At 44.0% G+C, this 24080-nt stretch overlaps 1 protein-coding gene across 1 annotated transcript in view; it reads left to right on the forward strand.

Annotated features, from left to right (window-relative positions):
• The first annotated feature begins 495 nt into the window (after positions 1–495).
• The window catches only part of LOC105049388 (vacuolar protein sorting-associated protein 26B-like), a 28663-nt gene continuing 5078 nt past the window's right edge, over positions 496–24080 (forward strand). Inside the window, 7 exon segments of the mRNA XM_019852545.3 lie at positions 496–717; positions 804–893; positions 1493–1567; positions 8758–8832; positions 8950–9022; positions 11081–11125; positions 22533–22644. Of these exon segments, the coding sequence (XP_019708104.1) occupies positions 891–893; positions 1493–1567; positions 8758–8832; positions 8950–9022; positions 11081–11125; positions 22533–22644 (383 nt within the window). The 5' untranslated portion in view covers positions 496–717; positions 804–890.

Genomic DNA, 24080 nt, shown 5'->3' on the forward strand with positions numbered 1-24080 from the left:
TCAAATCCTAACATTATATATATATATTTTTTTTTGACTAAGATGAACTAATAATATTATTTTAATATAAATATATTAAAAAAAAAAGAAAAAGAAAAGTCCCCATGAGCCACCAAAGCAGATGCCAAATCGATCTAAATAAAAAAAAAAAAAAAAAAAAAGTCCCCAAGAGCCACCAAAGCAGATGCCAAATCGATCTAAAGGATGCCGTCCCATCCGCTGCCCCGTCCAACCCGGTCAGAAGGTCAAAAATGCACCCCGAATAACAAGGAAATGAAACGGACCGCCCCAACGAGTTCAAATCAGCAAACCCAGCTCGCCTCGCGTCCAACCCGTCCTTTTGACTCCCAGCGGGAAAGACAATGCCGTCCGTCGTAGCTTAGAACTTCCGACTGTATCTGTACACGATCCGAACCCTCTTCCATTCCAACCCGACCTTCTTCGACGGGTCCTCCCTTTCTCCTCTCCCCATCTTTCTTTGGAAACCCCTCTTCGCCCCTCGTTCCGCTGCCGCCCGCCGGCGACGGTCCGCCTTCGATCGCCTCCGGACTCTGAGGCGAGCTTCTCTTCTCTTCCGACTCCGTGGATCTTGGCCTCCTTCTTGGTCTCTTCTCCAACAATTGTCTCGTAGTTTGAGATTTCGGCTAGCGATCGGAATCTAGGGTTTCTCGACTCGTCCGATCTTTGCCGGCGCTAGAGTTCTGTCCTCGATCCCAGGTCTTTCGACATTTTTTTAGTAGCGGAGGTAGTGCGGCCAAGATTCGTTATTACTTTCTTACGATCTTTGTGCGATTATTCTTCAGCTGTTGTCCGGGAGGTTAGATACAGTAGGAGTGGAGCATTCAAGGGTAAGGGTGATATATTCAAATCAGTTCTTGATCCCCCAAAAGATGGTAAGTTTCTATTCCTTTTCGTCTGTAATTCTCTCAGAATTAACTTCAACTTGGTTTGGTACCTTGTTGGGAATTCGATGGCGCATCTTGTTGACACTCATTGATTAGGAGTTCGACAGATTTAATGCTTAGTGACAGTCTTGGTGCTTCGGGTTTGAGAAGTTTTGGCAGGGCCAAAACTTTTGGGATCTTGGTCATTTTAGTCGCTTTGCAAGTTTAGGCTCCCGCTGCAACCAAAAAAAAAATAAATAGAAAATAAACAAAAGTAGGAAAAAATTAGAAGGAATTAAAGAAAAAACAAGAGAGCAAAATAAACTAAAGTTCTTTTCAGAGTGTAACCATTGGCTGTATTGTTTCGGTGTTTTCTAGCAGAAGTTGGCACGCATAGCTGCTCTGCCCTAATGAAATTCTTGTTGAGAGAGAGAGGGTGGAGATCTCATTACTTAATTTTTATTTTTATTTTTATTTTTTTCTGGAATTTGTTGTTTGTATTACTTATGGACATTTGGAATCTGTTTAGTATAGAGAATATTTTTTGATGCTTGGTACATCGATTATTGTTGTCCTCTTTTCATTGAATTGTACTTTGTCAACTCCAGAATTTCATTGTTGGAGCATTCAAGCCACCATGTAACATCACAATCAGATTTTCTGATGGGAATACCCGAAAACAGGTAAAGCATAAGATATTCATGGCATTATAGTAGGGTGGTAAATCTTTCAACTGAGTAGATTTCTTGATGTTGTTTTATTCATGCATATATGTCATGTAAATCATTGGTAGATAATTTCATGACTCATGAGAGAGCATGTTGTAGAAATTACTTTCATTATTTAACTTTTATATCCATACTCTTATTGCCATCGATGAGGCAATATTTTTGTCTCAGATTCTTTCTTATAGTGTTTGTATTGTTTCATTTAAGTGAATCAATAACCTTTGTGCCTTTGTTGGGCCATGTTTCATAATGTATTCTGTTCAGCAATTTGTCATAGCTATTCTTGTCAGTGGAACTAATAGTCGTCTCTTTGCCACGGGCTTGAAATCTTGAACCCATGATTTGTTGAACCACCCGCAACTGGATGATTCTGAGCATGTCTAACTGGATGGTTCCAAGTGTGCCGAGCTGTATCAGTGGCCTGCTAATGCAGTTCGGGTGTTTGATTCAAAACACCGGTGAAAACAGAGGGAGGGAGAAGGAAAGAGACAAAGAGAGAGAGGGGGAGGGGAGGAGAGGAAAAGACCGTCGGTGGCCCATTGATGTCACGGAGGCCTCTGGAGTTCTGCCCTCCTTCGAAAAGTCGAGAATATAGAGAGAGATAAAGAAAGAGAGGGGGGTGGAGCTCCGCCCTCTCTCTTCTCAACTCTTTGGAGGGGGTGGAGCTCCAAAGTCTTCAGTGGCCCTTTAACAGCCACCACCGGCATCTCTGCTGGTCTTTCTTTCCTTCCCTCCCTCCTCTTTCTCTTTTCCTCTTCGGTTCTCCCTCTCCTACACTTTTCGTGCCATGTCAGTTTGGACTTGGTACGGCCTGATATGGGGTGCACTGAACCATATCACCGGCCGGCCGGCATGGATTCCGGTTCTAGCTCTACAGACCTTGCTTGAACCACTGTATGATATGCGCTGCATATGATAAAGTAGCTTTTCATTAGCTGGTTTTTCTTGCGACCACTTTCCTTGAATATCTTATAGTTCTTTTAGAGTCATCGAAAAACAGTTGGTTGTTCTGTTCATTGTGAATGCTGCACTTTGGTTGAATTGGCTGGAATTTTCAGGGGTTTAATTTCTGGAGGAAACAAAATTTTTTGGCTTCTTAAAGCCCAACCTAAAATATAGATTCCAGCAAATGACTTATGTCTGAGCTTGGAGTAGGCTCGGCTAATGACCTAGCTTGGGGTTGTTTTAGGGTAGTCTTGGTTCTAATAAAAAAGTATAATTTTAATGATAGTGTTGAACACAGGTTTTGGAGACAATTTTTGTATGTTTGATTGATAAAAAAATTCTTTACAATAGGTCCTATTTATATACAAGGATTTGTCCTAGAATAGCAAACTAATTACAATAGAAAAAATATATACAATTGATTCTTAATAATATGCTATTCCTAAAATTAAGGGATTCTAACAGATCATTCCGATAAGAAGGAAACAAATCAGGTCTTATAGGAAAGTTTTGGTGGTGCCAACTTTTCTGTGCGTTGTGGTTCCAGCAGGTTTCAACACTCTCCCTCAAGTTGGTTCATGTATATCACATATTCCCAACTTGTAAATTAGAGTATGAAATAATCTACTGCTTAGACCTTTCGTGAACACGTCGGCCAAGTGCTCCTTCGAAGTCACATAAGAGACACTCAAAGATCCATTCACTATTTTCTCCTTTATGAAGTGTCGATCAATTTCTATATGCTTGATCCGATTATGCTGGACTGGATTGTGCACTATACTGATAGCAGTTTTGTTATAAAAAAACAAGGACAAATCATTTGTTTCTGACAATTTCAGTTCCTCCATCAATTTTTGTAACCACAATGATTCACAGATGCCCTGTGCCAAGGCTCTATATTCCGTTTCTGCATTTGATCTTGCTGTCACATTTTACTTTTTGCTTCTTCAGATAACCAGATTACCACCAACAAATGTACAATAACCTGATGTTGACCTTCTATCATCAAGAGATCCAGCCCAATCTGCATCTGTAAAAGCTTTTATCTGAAGATGGCCATGCTTTGAGAATAGAAGTCCTTTTCCAGGTGCAGATTTTAAGTATCTCAGAATGCGAAAAACAGCTTCTAAGTAGGGCTCATGAGGATCATGTATATATTGGCTCACTAGACCCATGTCAAACTATGCTCTTGATGATTGCTTCAGACTATATAATGCCTTCTTCAATCTACAAACCTTTCCTTTGATTTTTTTCATCATCAAACCCTGGGAGAATTTCCATGTACATTTCTTCCTCTAAATCTTCATGTAAAAATATATTCTTAACATCAAACTACTGTAAGTCCCACTCAAGATTTGCAGCACATGATAACAGTATTCTAATAGTATTCATCTTTGCAATAGGAGCAAAAGTCTCCTGATAATCCACTCCATAGGTCTGTGTGAAGTCTTTTTGTCACTAATCTGGCCTTGTACCTTTCAATTGAACCATCTACTCTATGTTTTACTGTGAACACCCATTTGCATCCAACTAGTTTTTTTTTTTCAAAGGAGTAACAAGATCCCATGTCTCATTTTTTGCCAAAACCCTCATCTCCTCAACCATAGCTGCTTTCCATTTTGAATCAAGATATGCTTTCTTCCAATCCTGTGGGATAGAAATAGAAGAAACAGACAAGACAAAGGCTCTATACGAAGGAGACAAAGAATCATAGGAAACAAAATTGAAGATAGGATGTTTAGTACAAGTCTTGGCTCCTTTTCTGAGAGCAATGGGAACATCAAGATCATCAATAGAGGAATTAAAATTAGACTCAGAATCAGGATTAGTATCATCAAGAATCAAAGGAGACTCACCACATAATTCCTCAAGATGTTCAGGAATTGAATTCAGGGATGCTGGTTGATCAGGTGTATCATGTTCAATGGCTGTATCTGTCTTGTTTCGACGTATGTAGATTCTCAAATCCAATCTATTCAATCTCCTAGGGGTTTGAGGTGGTTTGTCCTTAGCATCATCACTAAGGTTTGGCTCAAGCCTAAGAGTCTCCTCCTGAAAATGAGAAGGGGAAGACACCTCTTCTTTCTTATGCTCCCCCTGAAGAGGTGATTGGGTGGAGAAATAAGGCTTAGATTTCCTAAATGTGACATCCATGCTCACAAAATATTTTCTTGAAGGGGGGTGATAACATTTATATCCCTTTTAAGTTTCAGGGTAACCCACAAACACACATGTAAGAGCTCTAGGTTCTAACTTTCCAACATTTGTCTTATGAACAAAACAAACACAACTAAAGATCTTTGGGGGAACAGTATAAGAATTGCTTCCTTGGAGCATCTCTAAAGGACTTAAAGTTTAGTGTTCTAAGGGATATTTTATTAATAAGATATGCTGCAGAAAGAGCAGCATCCCCCCAGTAAGGTGTAGGAAGAATCATAGTAAACATAAGAGATCGAACTACCTCAAGTAAATGCCTATTCTTTCTCTTAGACACCCCATTTTGTGCACTAGTATTTACACAACTAGTTTGATACAAGATTCCTTGTGAATTCAAATAGGCACGAAAGACTCCATTTATGTATTTTATACCATTATCAGTTCTTGAAATTTTAATCTGAGCATCAAATTGTGTACAAATCATTTTGTGAAACTGTTGAAAACAAGAAAATACTTCATTTTTTGCTTTCATCAAATAAACCCAAGTCAATCTAGTGCAACAACTAATAAAAGTGACAAACCATCTATAACCAGATGAAGACACTGTTTGGAGTAGGCCCCCATACATCAGAATGAATAGTCATAAACGGAATCAAGCTTCTATTATTTATTGAAGGATAAGAATGTCTTGTGTGTTTAGCAAGTTCACATGCATCACAAACTAGCAAATCTGATTTGCATTGTCTAAACAAAAAGGATATAACCTTTCTAAAGCATAAAAAGAAGGATGTCCTAATCTCCTATGCCACTGGACGATCTCTTGATCAGCACTCATAGAATGTTCTAACAAAGCTTGGTTTGTACCGGGATTTGAAAAACCACAACTGTTATCTAGCAGATATAGGCCATCTTGCAATCTACCACCGCCAATCGTTCTCTCTATTTTCAACTCCTGAAATATGCAATGGGTGGGAAAAAATTTAATTTTGCATTTAAGGGCTTTAGTGATAGAGCTAACAGGCAAAAGATTTGTAGGAGAGCTAGAAATATGTAGAACTGAAGTTAGATTCATAGTAGGAGTACATTCAACAGAACCTATTCCAAAAATATTGGCTAAGGACCCATCCGCTATGTGGACTTTTTCTTTTCCTGGACATGGAGAATAAGTTGAGAATTTATTTAAAGAGACTGTCATGTGTTTATTTGCTCAAGAATCTATAACCCAAAAAGATTTTTCAAGATTGGCTAGAAAAGCGTTACCTGATTTGACAAAATTAGAAGAGGCAACAATGATAGATTGAGATTCAAGCTGTGACAACAAACGTCTTAGGGATTGAACTTCTTCATTAGAGAAGATTCCAGTATTAGTTGTTTCTTCAGAAAAATTCACAGTCTCAAACACATTTGCTTGTAGTCTAGATGAGCTTATCCGTTTACATCTACACCCCTTAGTTGGATGGCCATGCGGTTTCCAGCAATATTCCTTTGTATGTCGAAACTTGCCACAGTAGTCACAGTGTAAATGATCCTTATCTGATGAACCATGCTGAGGAACATGTGACTGTTCTCGGAAAGAAGTAGCTATTAGCCCTCCTTTGTCAATAGAGGTTGAATAGATCATGGCACTCCTTCGACTTTCTTCCTGTTGCACATATAAGTATGTCTGCCTCAAGGAAGGCATGGGATCCTTTCCAAGCACTTGGATCTGTATCTGATCATACTCTATATTCAAGCCAGCAAGAAAGTCATAGATGAGCTCTTTTTCAATCAATTTCTGGAACTTAACAGCATCAATAGTACATGTGGCCTGAAAGTCCTGATAGTAGTCTAGTTCCTGCCATAAATCATTCAATTCAGCAAAGTACTAAGCAATAGTCATCTCACCTTGTTTCGTGCCATGAATCTTGTTTCGTAGCTCATAAATCTATGCATCATTGCCCATTTGAAAATAGGTTTGAGAAACTGCATTCCAAATGGAAGCACTATTTAACAGCAAATATCTGCGGGCTATCTGAGGTTGCATAGAATTGATGAGCCAAGACATTACAAGAGAATTTTCTAATTCCCACTGACTATAGGTGGAACTAGTATTTTTTGGTTTTGGTTTATCTCTGGTAATATACCCCTGCAGTCCTCTAGCTTGAATGAACAAGAGATAGGATCTTGACCATGCCAGATAATTGGTTCCATTAAGCTTTACAAGATTAATTTGCAAGGAGGGATTATCACTAACAGAATCCTTTTTAGTTTCAGTTACTCTCTTTTTTCCGTCAGTCATTTTTCAATAAACAGAAAGAAAAAACACAGAAGCAAAACTGAAAACAAGAGATATGCACCAAAAAATCAAAAATACAAATCAGGTTATAGGGGCTAGACAGAGGCACAACACACGAGGGAGATCACTGAAAAGAAGAACGATCGGAAAAAGTCATCGGAGAAGGCTGATCAACGGTAGATCTTCCTTCAGAGATGGGTGGTGACAGTCACCAACCCCGTAGATGTTGCCAAGAAGCTTGATCCAAAAAATCAAAAAAACCTAGGTCTGTTTCATAGAGTTATGCCAAGAAAGTTTGGCTCAGCTCTGATATCATGTTGAACACAGGTTTTGGAGAGAATTTTTGTGTATTTGATTGATAAAAAAATTCTTTACAACAGCTCCTATTTATATACAAGGATTTGTCTTAGAATAGGAAACTAATTACAATAGAAAAAATACATACAATTGATTCCTAATAATCTGCTATTCCTAAAATTAAGGGATTCCAACAGATCATTCTGATAAGAAGAAAATAAATTAGGTCTTGTAGAAAAGTTTTAGTGGCGCCAACTTTTCTGTGCGTTGTGGTTCCAGCAGGTTCCAACAGGTAGAAAAGAAGCGAACTAAAAATTTGGTTTCATATGTAGCATCTGTAGTTCAAATATGCCTAAACTTATGAAAGAATAATTTACTATGCTAGAACTAGATACTGGTACAAAATCTAGAACAATGTATTGAGCCTTAGTACTGAATTTCATACAAGTAGCTTACGGTTCAGTTTGGTGCTATATGCCCTTGTACCGACACATGTAAGAGTCAGCAGAACAGCTGTACCATGTGTCAATATAGGGGTGTATTGAGCCCCTGTACGGTATCAATACTATACTAGGCCAGTACAGGACACCCTATACCAGCCATGGTGGGTTCGTATTCAAAAACATGATCTAACAAATCCAGATAAAATGGGAATTATTCTAAGAAAAATGTTTAGTGTGAGTTGAGCTTAGTTTTCAGGTTTTGGAGCCTAATTTGAGTTAGCAAAACTGGCTCACCTCAGCTCATTGGGACCTCTATTTGCATGCAATTACAAGCATAATTATTGATAAAATGTATGCTGAGCTGAAAACATCCTGATAAACTCAACTTCCTCAATAATTTTTTGAAGCAACTTGATTTCTTTTCTCGCATCCATTCTCAAGACAAATACTATTGCGAAGGAGAGTCGTCATCATTGCAGAAACACTGCCCCTGATTGCTAGATGCAACATCCAGACCAAATAAGATGAACACTGAAAGTTAGTTCTCCATAAAATGATTAACGTGTATGGGTCTGATGTACATATTATCTATAATACCTACATATACATATATACATATTCATATATTACTCTAAGAAGGGTTTAACAATTTTTTGTTTAAAAATTGGATTATAAATTTTGGGAGCGTACTTGATGTCCGTGTCAAATGTTTATATTTATCTGTTACATATACACTTACTAGTGAAGCATCACACACAAGTGCACATATACATCACTAACATATACCCACTCCATGAAGGGATCAACACTTTTTTGGTTAAAAATTGGATTATCTTATATGCATTCTTTGTTATGATAGAGAATTTGTTTCAGCATTTCATGTTGCTATCAGGAAATTATTTTTTCCAATTTCATCTAATTTTACATTGTTGACATCAATTTTCTCTGACAATTTCGAAACTTGGGCAGTAATAAGGATATCTCAATCAAATTTGTACAGATATGAGTCTCTCTCTTTGTTTATACAGGATTCGATAAAGAAAGAAGATGGTAAGACAGCTATGGTTCCAGTTTTTCAAAGTCAAGAAACCATATCTGGGGAGGTAGCTTACATATTTGATGAGCATATGTTTGTTTATATTGCTTTATCATCTTCAGTTTTCCTCCCCTTCGTATGAAGAAATTGGATGGATGATTGTGCTGAGGTCTATGTTATGCAGGTGGTTATAGATCCTATTCAAGGCAAGAAGGTCGAACATAGTGGTGTCAAAATTGAGCTCCTTGGGCAGATAGGTGTGCCATTCGTGCTCCAAGCTTTTGATCCTGATTGTGCTTGTTTAATATTAGATGGCTGGTGTACGTGTGCACACAAGCACAGTACTTCTGAGGTTCTTGTGTGCGACAAATAACAAGAGACCTAATATGGATATAACAATGGGGTCTCTTCTGAGATTCCACCTTCACTTTTTTCTACCACCACACATGCATGTGCAATGTGTGGTTAGTAAAACACAAAAGGAAAAGAAATAAGTATCATGATTTTCTATAAAAAAAAAATACCAAACAAAAATAAATAAATAATATTAAATATAATTCAAATTGGAGATAGAGATTGGAGGTGGATGAGATTGTTATAGGGAGAGAGAGAGAGAAAGAGAGAGAGGGAAAAAAGTTCGTTAGATGGAGAGAGGTTAGTTAAGATAGGTCTAGGAGGGACTTGAAAAATTTCAATGGATGTGGGATATGGAATCAAAAGAGAGAATTGAGATTAGTTATGGTTTTACATTTTTGCTTCCAAAATAATCCATGTTGATGATTGTACACAAAGGATCCACAAATCTCTTTTTAATTTAGTACAGACTAGAGATATGGTTGACACTACCCTATGTCTCATGATTTGTTTGTCTATCTAATGCAAGTTGTATATCTATTTATTTATCCTTTATTTTCTTGATTATTCAAGTTTTGACTATCGTGCTCATGAGTCATGATTGTGTCATAAATTAATCAACTGTAAAACCAAACTTTTTTCTTAATGATTTCCTTAGTTTATGATCAACATACTATCTACATATGTTGCCCTTTGTAAAGGTGTTTCTAGATTTATATATTTTTTTAATTGATCGGCAATTTTCATCATTATTACTAAGTTTTTTATGATGTTATATTGTTATTTAAACAGTATTGTGGCCTTAAGGCTCTAAACTTTGTTTATTAGATATATGCTTAAGTTGTTTAATTGAGTTTAAGTTTTAGCTGCAAGAGTTAAGAAAGGCTTTTCAGATTTTCAGTATGATATATTTTGTACATTGAAATAAGCATATTGCATTATCAACTGGGTATAGGCATTCATACAAGCATGCTGATGTGCCATAAGTAGTTAGAAGTCCAAAAGCCCTTATAACTTACACAATCTTTTCAGTATGTGCCTATAGACGAATGCACGATGAACTAAATATTTTCAAAAACTATTTATTCACAGCTTTACTTTTCCTAATTATTCTTTAGTTTTGCCTTGTCCAAAAAAAGTCTTCATATTCATCTTTACTAATTTTTTAAAGGGGTCCTGTTGCACGCTAGGACCTCTTGGTGCAACTAAGAATGTGCTTTTGATGGTAATGACCTTCTATGTTCTTTTTTTTTTTTTGGATGAATTGTTTTTTTTAACATTCTTTTAGGTGGATTAAATTTCTTTATTAACTTTTTTTTGTTTAACCTTTCATCTTCTTCACTTATGCCTTATTCTGGTCTTCACTACACCTATTTATTTGAGTCTAAGTTATCCTTGAACATTTATATTATTTATTCAATGCGTCAAGAGTAAGATGAGTCTTGGTGGTCATGGTTTGTTATCTTCTTATGCTTCATGCATGCAAATACTGTGATCTTCTACATTGAATGCTTTTCCCCCTCTTTTTAGAGAAAACATGCGTGCACAGTGCGTCATCAATACCAGATATTTATAACAGCTCCCAACATCTCACGCACTGCTACACTGGCAGTTCCAAGAGCTTTTTTCTCATCTCATGCATAATGTATTTCTGGAAATTGTTTGTCTGTTATACAGATTTTATTCTGTGTACAATAATCATTTCTTATAGGAACCTTCTACCATATTAGGGCAGTACCTCTGTCTTGCAGTTTTTTTATATATTATAGAAAGATTAATGTTCAAATGATCTTTTTTTTTTATTCATCATATTTGCATTTTATTTTGAGATCTCCTGGATGACATCACTCATGAGATGTGGAGTGTGCAGATAGAAGCATAATGTTTCATATGATTTTTTTTTGTTAGCATTAAATATTTTTATGTTTCCCTAATTTTCTTTTATTTTATTTTTTTCACAGAGCTGTACTTTGACAGAGGCAATTTTTATGACTTCACTTCCCTTGGTAAGTTCTACTTTGGAAGTGTGATTATATTATTGTGGAGTTGCATAAGATGTACAGACCAAAAGAAGAAAGTATAGCACATACCAATAACTTTAATTTAAAAAAAAAAAATTCTTGTGGAAGAGTACAATCTTGCTGCTCAGGTTTGCCTCAAGCGGAACATATGAATATCTTTATAAGCCCTTGGTGCTAATAAGTCCTGCTTAAGTTGTCCTGCTGTGCTACATGAATGCTCTAACAAAGTCATCAACTTTAGGTTGCCGTTGCTTTAGATTTTACCTTTATTGGCTACTTACATTTTTTTTGTTTGCTTGAAATTGATTTCAGTATCCTCTTTGGGTTTTTTTAATGAGTTATGACTGTATATGTAATTTCTGTTTAGTATCTGTTGGGTGTAAAACCTCCCCCAGTCGAAGTTCGTGTTCGGAGTGACCCCTCGGGATACTATAGGCAAACTTCGCCCGGACTCCTACGGGAGCTGGACTCCGTCTTCTACTTCGACTGCAGACAAGCTTCGTCCGGACTCCTACGGGAGCCGGACTCCGTCTCCAACTTCAGCTGCAGGCAAACTTCGTCCGGACTCCTACGGGAGCCGGACTCCGTCTTCTACTTCGACTGCAGACAAGCTTCGTCCGGACTCCTACGGGAGCCAGATCTCGTCTCCGACTCCAGCTACAGGCAGACTCCGTCCGGACTCCTACAGGAGCCGGACTTCGTCCCCAACCTCGACTGCTGGTAGACTTCGACCGGACTCCTACGGGAGCCAGATCTCATCCCCGACCTCGACTGCGGGAAGGCTTCGCCCGGACTCCTACGGGAGCTGGGCTCCACCCACGACTTCGCTTACAGATAAACTTCGTCTGGACTCCTAAGGGAACCGAACTTCGTCCCTGACTTTAATTGCAGGTAGATTTCGACCGGACTCCTACGGGAGCCAGATCTCGTCTCTGACTCCAGCTACAGGCAGACTTCGTCCGAACTCCTACGGGAGCCGGACTTCGTCCCCAACTTCGACTGCAGTCAGACTTCGTCCGGACTCCTATGGGAGCCGGACTTCGTCCCCAACTTCGACTGCAGGAAGACCTCGTCCGAGCTCCTACATGAGCCGGACTTCACTTCCGACTCCGGCTACAGACTCCAATCGAACTTCAGCCGACAAGTCTGGACTCCCTGGCAGGCCGTAGTAATGGCCACGATTCTGCTCCACTCCCTGCGGCGGATCCTACGCCGCTCCATTACTCCCTACGACGGATCCTACGCGGCTCCATTACTCCCTGGCAGGCCGCAGTAACGGCCACAGCACTGCTCCACTTCCTGCGACGGATTCCACGCGGCTCTATCACTCCCGGGCAGGCCACAATAACGGCCACGATTCTGCTCCACTTCTCGCGACGGATACTGCGCGATTCTTCCATCCTCTGGCAAGTCGCGACAACGGACGCCGCTCCACTCCCCGCGGCAGACTCCACGTGGCACGCCCCGGTGATAGCCACGGGTCTACTCCACTACTCTTCGCAACAAACTCCGCCTGACCCTGGGCAGCCCACTGCCAGACGGTTACAGATATCGCTATCAGTCTGCTGCCCCCTCCGCCTATAAAAGGGGGTCCCAGATACGTTATTCTCTAAGCTCTATTTTCTATCCCAAAATTCTGCTAAAATTTTTGTTCGAGCACTCCATTCTTGTTGAGGCAGAGAACTGACTTGAGCGTCGGAGGGTCTTGCCGGAGCAACCCCACCTCCGGTTTAGACTTTCTTTGCAGGTCCCGGCGGCGACCGCGATTTCCTCGACTCCAGCTTCTCCGACGCAGACGGATTTTTGCACCAACAGGATTGGCGCTAGAGGAAGGGCGTGTCTTCGCAGTACCCTTATTCTTAAAGGAGCGCTCAATGGGACCGTCTCTGGTCATCTTCTCCGACATCCGCTCCTTCCCCCACTGGATCCTCGCCCGATGCCTTCTCGCGAAGCATCCACACGGCGACCCACGGCCTCCGCGGCCAGATCTCAGGCTCCGGCCTCGCCTCTGATTTCCCAGGCCCCACATCCTCCGGCAATGGTCGCCGGCATGGAGCGGTCGGACAATCGGCCTCCGACGGATTTCGCCAACACCATCTCGGGAGGATCCTGACAGGAAGCAACCAACGTACTGGCCGTACCCCCCAAGCGACAAAAGATTGAGGAGCCCATAACCTTTACTGAAGAAGACGCTCAGGGAGTCCAATTCTCTCATAATGACGCGGTTGTGGTTTCCTTGAATATAGCAAACTATGATGTCCGCCGCATTCTTGTCGACAATGGAAGTTCGGCCGACATTTTGTTCTACGACGTCTTTTCGAGAATGTCCATCCTTGACGGCCATTTGAGGCCGATTACCTCCCTCTAGTAGGGTTTACCGGCGACGCTGTCCCGGTGGAGGGAGTGATGACTTTGACTGTAGCTGCGGGTCGATATCCAAGACAATCTAGGGCTCTGGTGAATTTCCTGATGGTGAAGGCGCCGTTAGCCTACAACGCAATCCTCGGCCGATCTGGCCTCAATGCTCTCCGAGCCGCTGTGTCAACTTACCATTTGAAGTTGAAATTCCCCACCAACCAGGGGATCGGAGAGCTCCGAGGAGACCAAGCCCTGGCCAGACACTGCTACAACATAGCCTTGCAAGGAAGCGACCAATCCGATCCCTGTCCAGTTGATGGGCTGGATGCTCGCGACGACCTCACTGAAGAGAGGGGCGGTCCAATTGAAGATCTGGTACCGATCCCTTTGAATGACGGGAATGCGGAGCATGTGGCGATGATCGGCTCCAACCTGGGGGAAGAGGTGCGGATGCGTCTCATCGATTTTCTACGAAAGAATGCGGACGTCTTCGCTTGGGTTTCGGCGGATATGCCGGGATCGATACGGAAGTCATGGAGCACCGCTTGGCCGTTGATCCCAAGCATCGACCGACGAAAGAAAAAATCCGAGGTCATGCATCAGAGAGGCAGAAGGCGATAGCCGAGGAAGTGAACAAACTCCTTAAGGCCGGATTCATTAGGGAAGTCAATTATCCTGATTGGATTTCCAACGTTGTCCTAGTCAAAAAAGCAAACGGCAAGTGGAGGATGTGCATAGACTTCAAAAAGCTGAATAAAGTCTGCCCCAAGGACAGCTACCCCCTGCCCAGAATTGATCAACTGGTGGATGCGACCTCGGGCCATGAGCTCCTCACCTTCATGGATGCATTCTCCGACTATAATCAAATCAGGATGGCGCCGGAAGACGAAGAAAAGACTGCTTTCATTACTAACCGTGGCCTTTACTGTTACAGAGTCATGTCTTTCGGCCTCAAAAATGCAGGCGCAACTTACTAGCGGTTGGTGAACAAAATCTTCAAGGAGCAGATCGGCCGCAACATGGAGGTCTACGTGGACGACATGCTCGTAAAAAGTAAATCCTCCATGAACCACGTCGCCGACCTCGAAGAGATCTTCAGCGCCCTCCGAAAATATAAAATGAAGCTGAATCCGACTAAATGCGCTTTCGGAGTGACCTCAGGAAAGTTCCTGGGCTTCATGGTATCGGGGCGCGGAATTGAGACCAATCCGGAGAAAATTCGCACCATCCAGGAGATGACCGCCCCAAGGTCGATAAAACAGGTTCAGCGCCTTACAGGGAGAGTAGCAGCCCTGAATCGCTTTGTTGCGAGGTCAGCCGAACGGTGCTTACCCTTTTTCCAAACTCTCAAGCAGCCGAAGAACTTCTGTTGGATCCCTGAGTGCCAACGGGCGTTCGAAGAACTAAGGAGCTACCTCGGCTCACCCTCGCTGTTGGCAAAGCCAGAGCCTGGAGAGGAACTGTTTTTATACCTGGCGGTCTCTCCCATGGCCCTTCCGGCAGTCCTTGTCAAAGAAGAAGCAAAAGTCCAACGGTCGATCTACTACGTCAGTCGCACGTTGAGAGACGCCGAGACCAGGTATACCAAATTAGAAAAACTGACTTACGCCTTGTTGATTGCAGCCCGGAGGCTCTGATCCTACTTTCAAGGGCACACCGTAACGCTACTCACCAACCAACCAATCAAGGCGATTCTGCACCGGGCAGATGCCTCCGGGAGGATGGCAAAATGGACGATCGAGCTCACAGAATTCGACATCAACTATCGATCCAGGCCAGCAGTGAAGGCCCAGATATTGACAGATTTCATAGTGGAGTGTACTATCCTAGAGGAGGCCGAACTTGAACAATGCGAAATTGATGGCCTGAAGTCCCGACCGAACTCTCCCAAAGAAGAGGCAGATCCCTCTGGTTGTTTTTGGGTCCTCTACGTGGACGGGTCTTCCAATATGTCAGGCATAGGTGCGGGCCTGATCTTGATCAGTCCAGAGGGAGTCGTCGCGGAGTACGCTCTGCGCTTCGAGTTCTCCGCAACAAACAATGGAGCAGAATATGAAGCTCTGATCGCAGGATTGAGGATCGCCAAAGAGCTGGGATAGATCGGCTCCAGGTCCATAGCGACTCTCAACTAGTAGTGGGACAAGTCAACGGAAACTACGAAGCGCGGGAGGACAGCATGGCTAAATACCTTGAAAAGGTAAAGGAGCTCGTCCCCGCCTTCAGTAGCTTCAACATCAGACAAATTTCGAGGTTGGAAAATACCAGGGCCGATCTTCTCTCCAAGCTGGCAACGCTGGCTCCGGCCGAATTGCTCAAGGGCGTTCTCTTTGAAGTTCTAAAGTGTTCGAGTACGGAAGAATCGCGGTCCGTGATGGAAATTGACCACGAGCCCAGCTGGATCGATCCACTGATAACCTATCTCAAAGACGGGGTTCTCTCCCAGGACGTAAAAGAGGCTCGGAAGCTCAGAAATCAAGCCTCCCGATACATCCTTTATGAGGGCAAGTTGTACAAGAGATCATACTCTTTGCCCCTTTTGAAATGTCTCCGGCCTTCGGAAGCTGACTACGCCTTGTGGGAGGTGCATGAAGGAATATGCGGAAACCATCTGGGGGCTAGATCTTTATCCCACAAGCTGCTCCGCCAAGGATATTACTGGCCGACGATGCATCATGACTCGATTGAATACGTCAGAAAGTGTGATCGATGCCAGAGATATGCCAACATCCAGAGACAGCCGCCACCGAGCTTACACCTTTGAGCGCCCCATGGCCTTTTGCGCAATGGGGGATGGACATCCTTGGACCCTTTTCCATGGCATCGGGGCAGAGGAAGTTCCTCCTTGTAGCGATCGACTACTTCACCAAATGGGTTGAAGCCGAACCACTAGCAAAAATCACAGAAGCAAAAGTGCAAGATTTCGTCTGGAAGTCAATCATATGTAGGTTCGGTCTGCCCAGGACCCTAATCACCGATAATGGGCGGCAATTCGCGGGAGCAAGATTCGTCGAATTCTGTGAAGATCTAAACATCTCCCATAACTTCACATCAGTAGCCCATCCTCAGGCGAACGACGAAGCTGAGGTGACCAACAGAACCCTTCTGCAGGGGATCAAGACAAGGCTTGAAAAGGCGAAGGGAACTTGGGCAGACGAACTTTATCATGTGTTGTGGGCGTATCGAACTACCCAAAGACTGCCCACAGAGGAGACCCCCTTTGCTTTAGCCTTCGGAACGGAGGCCGTCATCCCAATTGAGCTTAAACTCCCGTCGGCATGAGTCGTGGCATTCGACGAACATCAAAATTCGCAAGGTCTTAAAGCCAACCTCGACTTGCTGGAAAAAAGGCGGGAGGTAGATCAAGTTCGAATGGCAGCCTACAGACAGAAAGTCGTCCGCTATTACAACTCCCGGGTCAAGAATAAAGTCTTTAGAGCAGGAGATCTAGTGCTTCGACGAGCCGCTGTCTCGCAACCTCAGGATCGAGGGAAGCTCGCCCCAAACTGAGAAGGGCCGTATGAGGTCAAAGAAGTAGTCCGGCCCGAAACTTATTATCTCAAGGAGCTCGGAGGAGCAGACCTCCCGCGACCATGGAGCTCGAAAAACTTACGGATGTATTACCAATAACTTTATTTTAAATAAAAGTTGCATATCTACATATCTCCCCTCTTGGCACTATCTTATATCGACAGGGCAGTCAAAACAAACTATATCGGAAGCAGGAGGGGAACTTCGTCTCGACAAAGTCGAAGGCCCGGTTCTCTTTAGACCGGATGGGGGGAGAGGTCCTGCAACGTCCATATGCGCCCCCACAGTCCTGTTAGAGACAGGAGGAGAACCTCGCCCTAACTTGAGCAAAGTCGAAAGTTCGGTTCTCTTTAGACCGGATGGGGGGAGAGGCCTGCAACGCCCATATGCGCCCCCACAGCTTTGTTGGGGACAGGAGGAGAACCTCGCCCTAACTTGAGCAAAGTCGAAGGCCGGTTCTCTTTAGACCGGATGGGAGGAGAGGCCCTGCAACGCCCATATGCGCCTCCACAGCCCTGTTAGGGATAGAAGGAGAACCTCGTCTTAACTCGAGCAAAGTCGAAGGCCCGGTTCTCTTTAGACCGGATGGGGGGAGAGGCCCTGCAACGCCCATATGCGCCCCCACAGTCCTGTTAAGGACAGGAGAAGAACCTCGCCCTAACTCGAGCAAAGTCGAAGGTTCAGTTCTCTTTAGACCGAAAGGGGGGAAGGGCCCAGCAACTCCATATGTGCCCCTACAGCCGCGTTAGAGACAAGAGGAGGACCTCGTCCTAACCAGAGCTGAAACCTGTTACGACAGAAATAGGGAAAGAACCTCACCCCGACATCAATTAAAGTCTGGTCATTCAAGACCAGAAGAGAAAAAGGGGGACCTTCCCCAGCGGCCCCTTCGCAATAAGACTCCGTCCGGACTCCTACGAGAGCCGGACTTCGTCCCCGACTTCGATCGTCGATAAGCTTCGTCCGGACTCCCACGGGAGTCGGACTCCATCTCCGACTTCAACTGCAGACAAGCTTCGTCCGGACTCCTACGGGAGCCGGACTCCGTTTCCAACTTCGGCTGCAGGCAAACCCCGTCCGGACTCCTACGGGAGCCGGACTTCGCCCGCGACTTTGATCGAAAGAAGACTCTGTCCGGACTTTTACGAGAGCCGGAACCTCGTCCCCGACTTCGACCGCTAGTAAGCTCCGTCCGGGAGCCAGATTTTGCCTCTGACTTCAATTGCAGGTAAACTCCGTCCGGACTTCGCCCCCAACTTCGCCTACGGGAGCCGGACTCCCGTAGCCCTATCAGGAGCGGAGGAAAAATTCCACTCGAAAAAGAAAAAGAGAGGAGAGGTTAAAAAGGAAAGCGACGGACTACGTCAGTGACGAATGGAAAACAAACAGCGTCAAAGGTGCAGAGAATCCCGTCTCAGCAAGGATTAGGGTTCTTATCAAGAACCCCAGCTCTCAAAGAAGCTCTCAACACAAGCCCGAGATGAGACGACTTCCTCAGGGTGACGGAAGCTCAGACCTCCGAGCCCGAGCCCTGGTGGGGGGCACCAAACTCGAGCGGCCCCAGACAAATCTGCGGCCCCGGACAAAAAGGACGGGTCGATATGATGGCAATCGGATACCTCCGAACGACGCGAAGGCCGAAAAGAAGTTTGGCAAGCGACAATTCAACACGTGAGTATAAGAGGTAGCAGAAATTTTTCTTCTCATATTATTCATCCAATATACATTATAGAGCCATTAAGGTTGAAGGAGAAGGATAACTGAAAGGCGAGCCGACGTGACAACTACCGGTAACCTAAGGACGACGTCAAAAAAAAAAAAAAGAGAGAAAAAGGAAAAAAGAAGAGAAATAGAGAGAAGGGAATACAACAATAACAATAGTAAAGGAAATAAATTCGGCAGACAACAGTTCGACGCAAAGTGCGGATGAAGTAACAAAATCTCCTTCTCATTCTTCGATTAACAAGATGTACGTTACAAGACCCGGAGGGCCAGAAAAAGAAAACATTATTACAAAACTCGGAAGAGATACACCGGAGGCCACTTCAAGCTGTAGACTTCTCTTTCCGGTTCTGTCCTTCCCAGCAGCATGTTCGAGTACGTGTGATAAGCCTCTCGCTCTCGCCCCCTGCCTCGTTCCGCTCCATCTCCAAAATCCCAATCCTAGGGGGAAAAGGATGGGATAGAATTCAGGGAGCAGCAAAGGCAACGGCAGCGGCGACGACGACCTGTTTCAAGAAGAACCAGGGTTACCCCGGAGGCAGCGATGGCGTCGGAGATATGCGCCACCACCGTGTGCTCCGCGACAACTACCGTCCTAGGTGTTCCGGCAAGGTCGGCATGCGCTACTTCCACCGTCTCCGCAACAAGTTCTACTGCCCCACCGTCGGCGCCGACCGCTTCTGGTCCCTCGGCCCTAACGACATCAAGGATCCCACCACGGCTTGTGACGACAGCTCTGCCCCCTTTATCGATGTCGCCCCGTTCAGCTACTCTGAAGTTCTCAGGCAGAACGCCTTCACCGGTTGTCCCCGTTATTAAATCCCTGTTGTTGAAGAAATTCTCCCTCGAGCCCCCTTTAAGGCGATGGGAACCCTCAGCGGCAGTTTGACAACTGGAGAACTCGTAGACCGTTGTTCTCCTCCTTGCATTCTTCCTAGTCCGTGGCATCCTCTTGAGGTTGGTTTTCGGGGAGGAGGCCCCGCGGGAGAACCCCTCGGAGAGACTCGGGGGACCGAAGACGACGGGGAGCCGATGGAGATGGCAAGGACCGGCGCAAAGGACGCTCGGAGTCGGAAGGGGCACCGATGGAGTGGCTGAGTGGCTAGGCTCTCAGGCGGAAGAAAGGCGTCGACCCACAGGCGAAGTGAAGCCCCCGGAGGAAAGGCGAGGGCTTAAATAGGCAACGGAGCCTGGCGCAGTTATGGTGGCGGATGTTCCTAGGCCAACCAGTACCCACCACGTGTCCCACTCACCGCGGCATAGGGTTGACCGTTCGCGGATTTTTATGGCGTGACGCTTAGGATCACGTCCTACTGGGAATTTCGAAAAGACTTTTCGGATCGCCCTAATCGGAAAAAGGCTCCAGCATGCGCGCATTAAATGCCAAGATTTTCGAGGGCGGTCGTGGGCAGAATTCAAGGAAACGACTTCGGCTGTGAAAATTTTCTGTACTTCCTCCGATCGAAACTCGAACTCGGAAGTAGGGGGACTGGTGTTGGGTGTAAAATCTCCCCCAGCCGAAGTTCGTGTTCGGAGTGACCCCTCGGGGATACTACAGGCAAACTTCGCCCAGACTCCTACGGGAGCTGGACTCCGTCTTCTACTTCGACTGCAGACAAGCTTCGTCCGGACTCCTACGGGAGCCGGACTCCGTCTCCAACTTCGGCTGCAGGCAAACTTCGTCCGGACTCCTACGGGAGCCGGACTCCGTCATCTACTTCGATTGCAGACAAGCTTCGTCCGGACTCCTACGGGAGCCAGATCTCGTCTCCGACTCCAGCTACAGGCAGACTCCGTCCGGACTCCTACGGGAGTCGGACTTCGTCCCCAACCTCGACTGCTGGTAGACTTCGACCGGACTCCTACGGGAGCCAGATCTCGTCCCCGACCTCGACTGCGGGAAGGCTTCGCCCGGACTCCTACGGGACGTAGGAGTCCGGGCTCCGCCCACGACTTTGCTTACAGGTAAACTTCGTCTGGACTCCTAAGGGAGCCGAACTTCGTCCCTGACTTTAATTGCAGGTAGACTTCGACCGGACTCCTACGGGAGCCAGATCTCGTCTCTGACTCCAGCTACAGGCAGACTTCGTCCGGACTCCTACGGGAGCCGGACTTCGTCCCCAACTTCGACTGCAGTCAGACTTCGTCCGGACTTTTACGGGAGCCGGACTTCGTCCCTAACTTCGACTGCAGGAAGACCTCGTCCGAGCTCCTATAGGAGCCGGACTTTGCTTCCGACTCCGGCTACAGACTCTAACCGAACTTCAGCCGACAAGTCTGGACTCCCTAGCAGGCCGTAGTAACGGCCACGATTCTGCTCCACTCCCTGCGGCGGATCCTACGCGGCTCCATTACTCCCTGCGGCGGATCCTACGCAGCTCCATTACTCCCTAGCAGGCCGCAGTAACGGCCACAGCACTGCTCCACTTCCTGCGACGGATTCCACGCGGCTCCATCACTCCCGGGCAGGCCACAATAACGGCCACGATCCTGCTCCACTTCCCGCGACGGATACCGCGCGATTCTTCCATCCTCTGGCAAGTCGCGACAACGGACGCCGCTCCACTCCCCGCGGCAGACTCCCCGCGGCACGCCCCGGTGATAGCCACGGGTCTACTCCACTACTCTTCGCAACAAACTCCGCCTGACTCTGGCAGTCCACTGCCAGACGGTTACAGATATCGCTATCAGTCTGCTGCCCCCTCCGCCTATAAAAGGGGGCCCCAGATACGTTATTCTCTAAGCTCTATTTTCTATCTCAAAACTCTGCTAAAATTTTCATTCGAGCACTCCATTCTTGTTGAGGCAGAGAACTGACTTGAGCGTCGGAGGGTCTTGCCGGAGCAACCCCACCTCCGGTTTAGACTTTTTTGCAGGTCCCGGCGGCGACCGCAACTCCCTCGACTCCAGCTTCTCCGACGCAGGCGGATTTTTGCACCAACAGTATCATTTCAAATATTAGCACACATGTTATCTGGTGTATAAAGATAGGCAAAGTTGTATGTTTGGTGCAGCTGGAAAAACACTACTGCAATTGGCAATTCCATTTGCTGACTGCTCATGCACAGTGTGCATGTTTCAAATGCTGAATGTATAGATTTCTAGCCATCTAAATGCCTCTCATGGTTCCCCTTCTGAATGCTGCCATTCCCACATAATTGCTCTGTCATGCATGTTTTTAATGTTCAAGCATTGTTTATTAGCATTCTAGATGCTCACAGCTTGTCCATGCTTTTTAATGTTCCAAGTATTGTTTACTAGTATTCTAGATGCTTGTCACTCATGAAAGTTTTTTGTTGTTTGTTCCTTCTGATCTTTTATTTGTTCTCTCTAAAAGCAACAGTTTGATCATAGAGTATCCTAGATAATGCTAACTGGTTTCTGAAATTGTTGTTGCTTTCTATATTCTGGCCCACCATCCTCTTGCAGTATTGTAATGCTATGGATATCCTTGTTTTTTACAGTAAGTTTTTTTTCATGTTCATTTTCTTAAGAGATTTTTGTTTAGCACAATTTCCTTTTCATCCTATGAAACATTCACCAATTTTCAAGATACCATTTAATAAGATGGTTGAGCCAAGGAACCCAGCCTTTTTTCATAGCTATCCTTCCATATAGCAAGGTGACCAACAGAACAACAACTGTGAGATATGGATTTCTGTAAGAAAGTGATACTTCCTTATTGCATACCACCAAATTTTTATTAAAAAATGCTGATTATTTTTCAAGTTTTTCTTTTAATCAACTAGCTTTGGGGCCTCAATATAATGTTTTTCTTATGCAGTGCGTGAATTAGATGTTCTTGGTGAAATATATGAAAGGAGAACATACCCATTTGAATTTTCTACCGTGGAAATGCCTTATGAGTCATATAGTGGGGTGAATGTGAGATTGAGGTAAGCAATCACTCTACATATGTAGCATGCCTGTTAAATAAAGCTAGTTGTTTTTGTGTGGATATAGCACAATCTTCATTATCTTTTTGGCTAGTTCAACAAAAAACTCTGTGCTTCGATATTTTATAACTTATCTACTTGGGACTCTTATTTTAATGGGTACTGAGCTTTCATTAGAGAATAGTAGTGAGAAGAGTGTTCTTATGTATGAATCCATTTTAAACTTCTTTTATGGTAAGGTGATTGCAGAATTCTTAGTAGCTTGAAAATTGCGGACAATGATGATGATGCCTTTGTATAATACCTATGATCATGAAACAAGTTTTCTGATATTCTTTGCATCTTACCCTTCTGTTAAAGGGTGGCTCAGTGCATGAGGCTCCCACCACTGTAGGATCTAGGGAGAGTCAAAAATATGCAGCCTTGTCCCTATGTGCAGAGAGGTTGTTTCCGTGTTTCACAAAATGACACCCAGGTCATAATAGAGCAACCTTACCATTGTGTCAAGGATAACACTTTATCTTAATGTTCTGTTAAGAAGTGATTTTCATCTAGATTTTACTAAGAGACCTTTCATAATGGTTTAACAAGCAGATTCTTGTGTCTTGCTTTATGCTTCATTTGTCATTTACTTTGGGTCTATATCAAGTTACATGCATCAGCACTTCATCATGACTCATAATTCCAAGTTATGGAAGTCTTGAACATTTTATTATTTGAGTTAAGCAATAATAATAAAAAAGGGCCTTATCTGAAGTTCCTTCTAAATTCCTTTGAGGTTTTTTGATCATAGGACTCTTTTGTTATTGTCCTCAATGCTGCTGTTCAATTTGGGCAATTTATGATGTGCAATTCTTTCAGATGCCTTTTGTTACATTCTCCCAACGAAATGCATAAAAGTTCCACTGTGAATGGAGTAAATGTCTATAGATTACAAACTCGTAACAACCTTACTCCAAGGGATCTATGATTTTAAGATAGCATTAAATGTTTCTTTATTTTATTTTGTTTTATTTTATTTTATTTTTGTCTATTTAATATCCTAAAAAGCTAAAATCCATAAAAATCCTGCCATCTTCATCTTTTTAGCATAATGAAGCAAATGTGACTATTTTGCACCCTTCCTTCTTGGTGAAAAGAAGTGCCATATCACCAACGCAAGTATCATAAACCTGTTTGCTATACTTTTATTAGTTTATGATTATTAAATACAGTATTCATATTGATAGCAAATATCTCCATTCTCTTTTGGGGTGCATTTTTTCTTTCATATATGCACGATTCCTGTATTAAAAAAGCTTGGCAACAGTTGTATCTTGTCAATAAGAAACCTGTCAAATTATCACAAATGCATTGGAGGAAGCATGTAGAAATGTCATTCTGGAAAGCAAAGATAAGTTTGCTTATTTTCTTGTGTCGCACTGAAGTATTTTTCG

This window comes from Elaeis guineensis, chromosome 8, assembly GCF_000442705.2.
Source record: "Elaeis guineensis isolate ETL-2024a chromosome 8, EG11, whole genome shotgun sequence".
In the NCBI taxonomy this organism is placed as follows: domain Eukaryota; kingdom Viridiplantae; phylum Streptophyta; class Magnoliopsida; order Arecales; family Arecaceae; genus Elaeis; species Elaeis guineensis.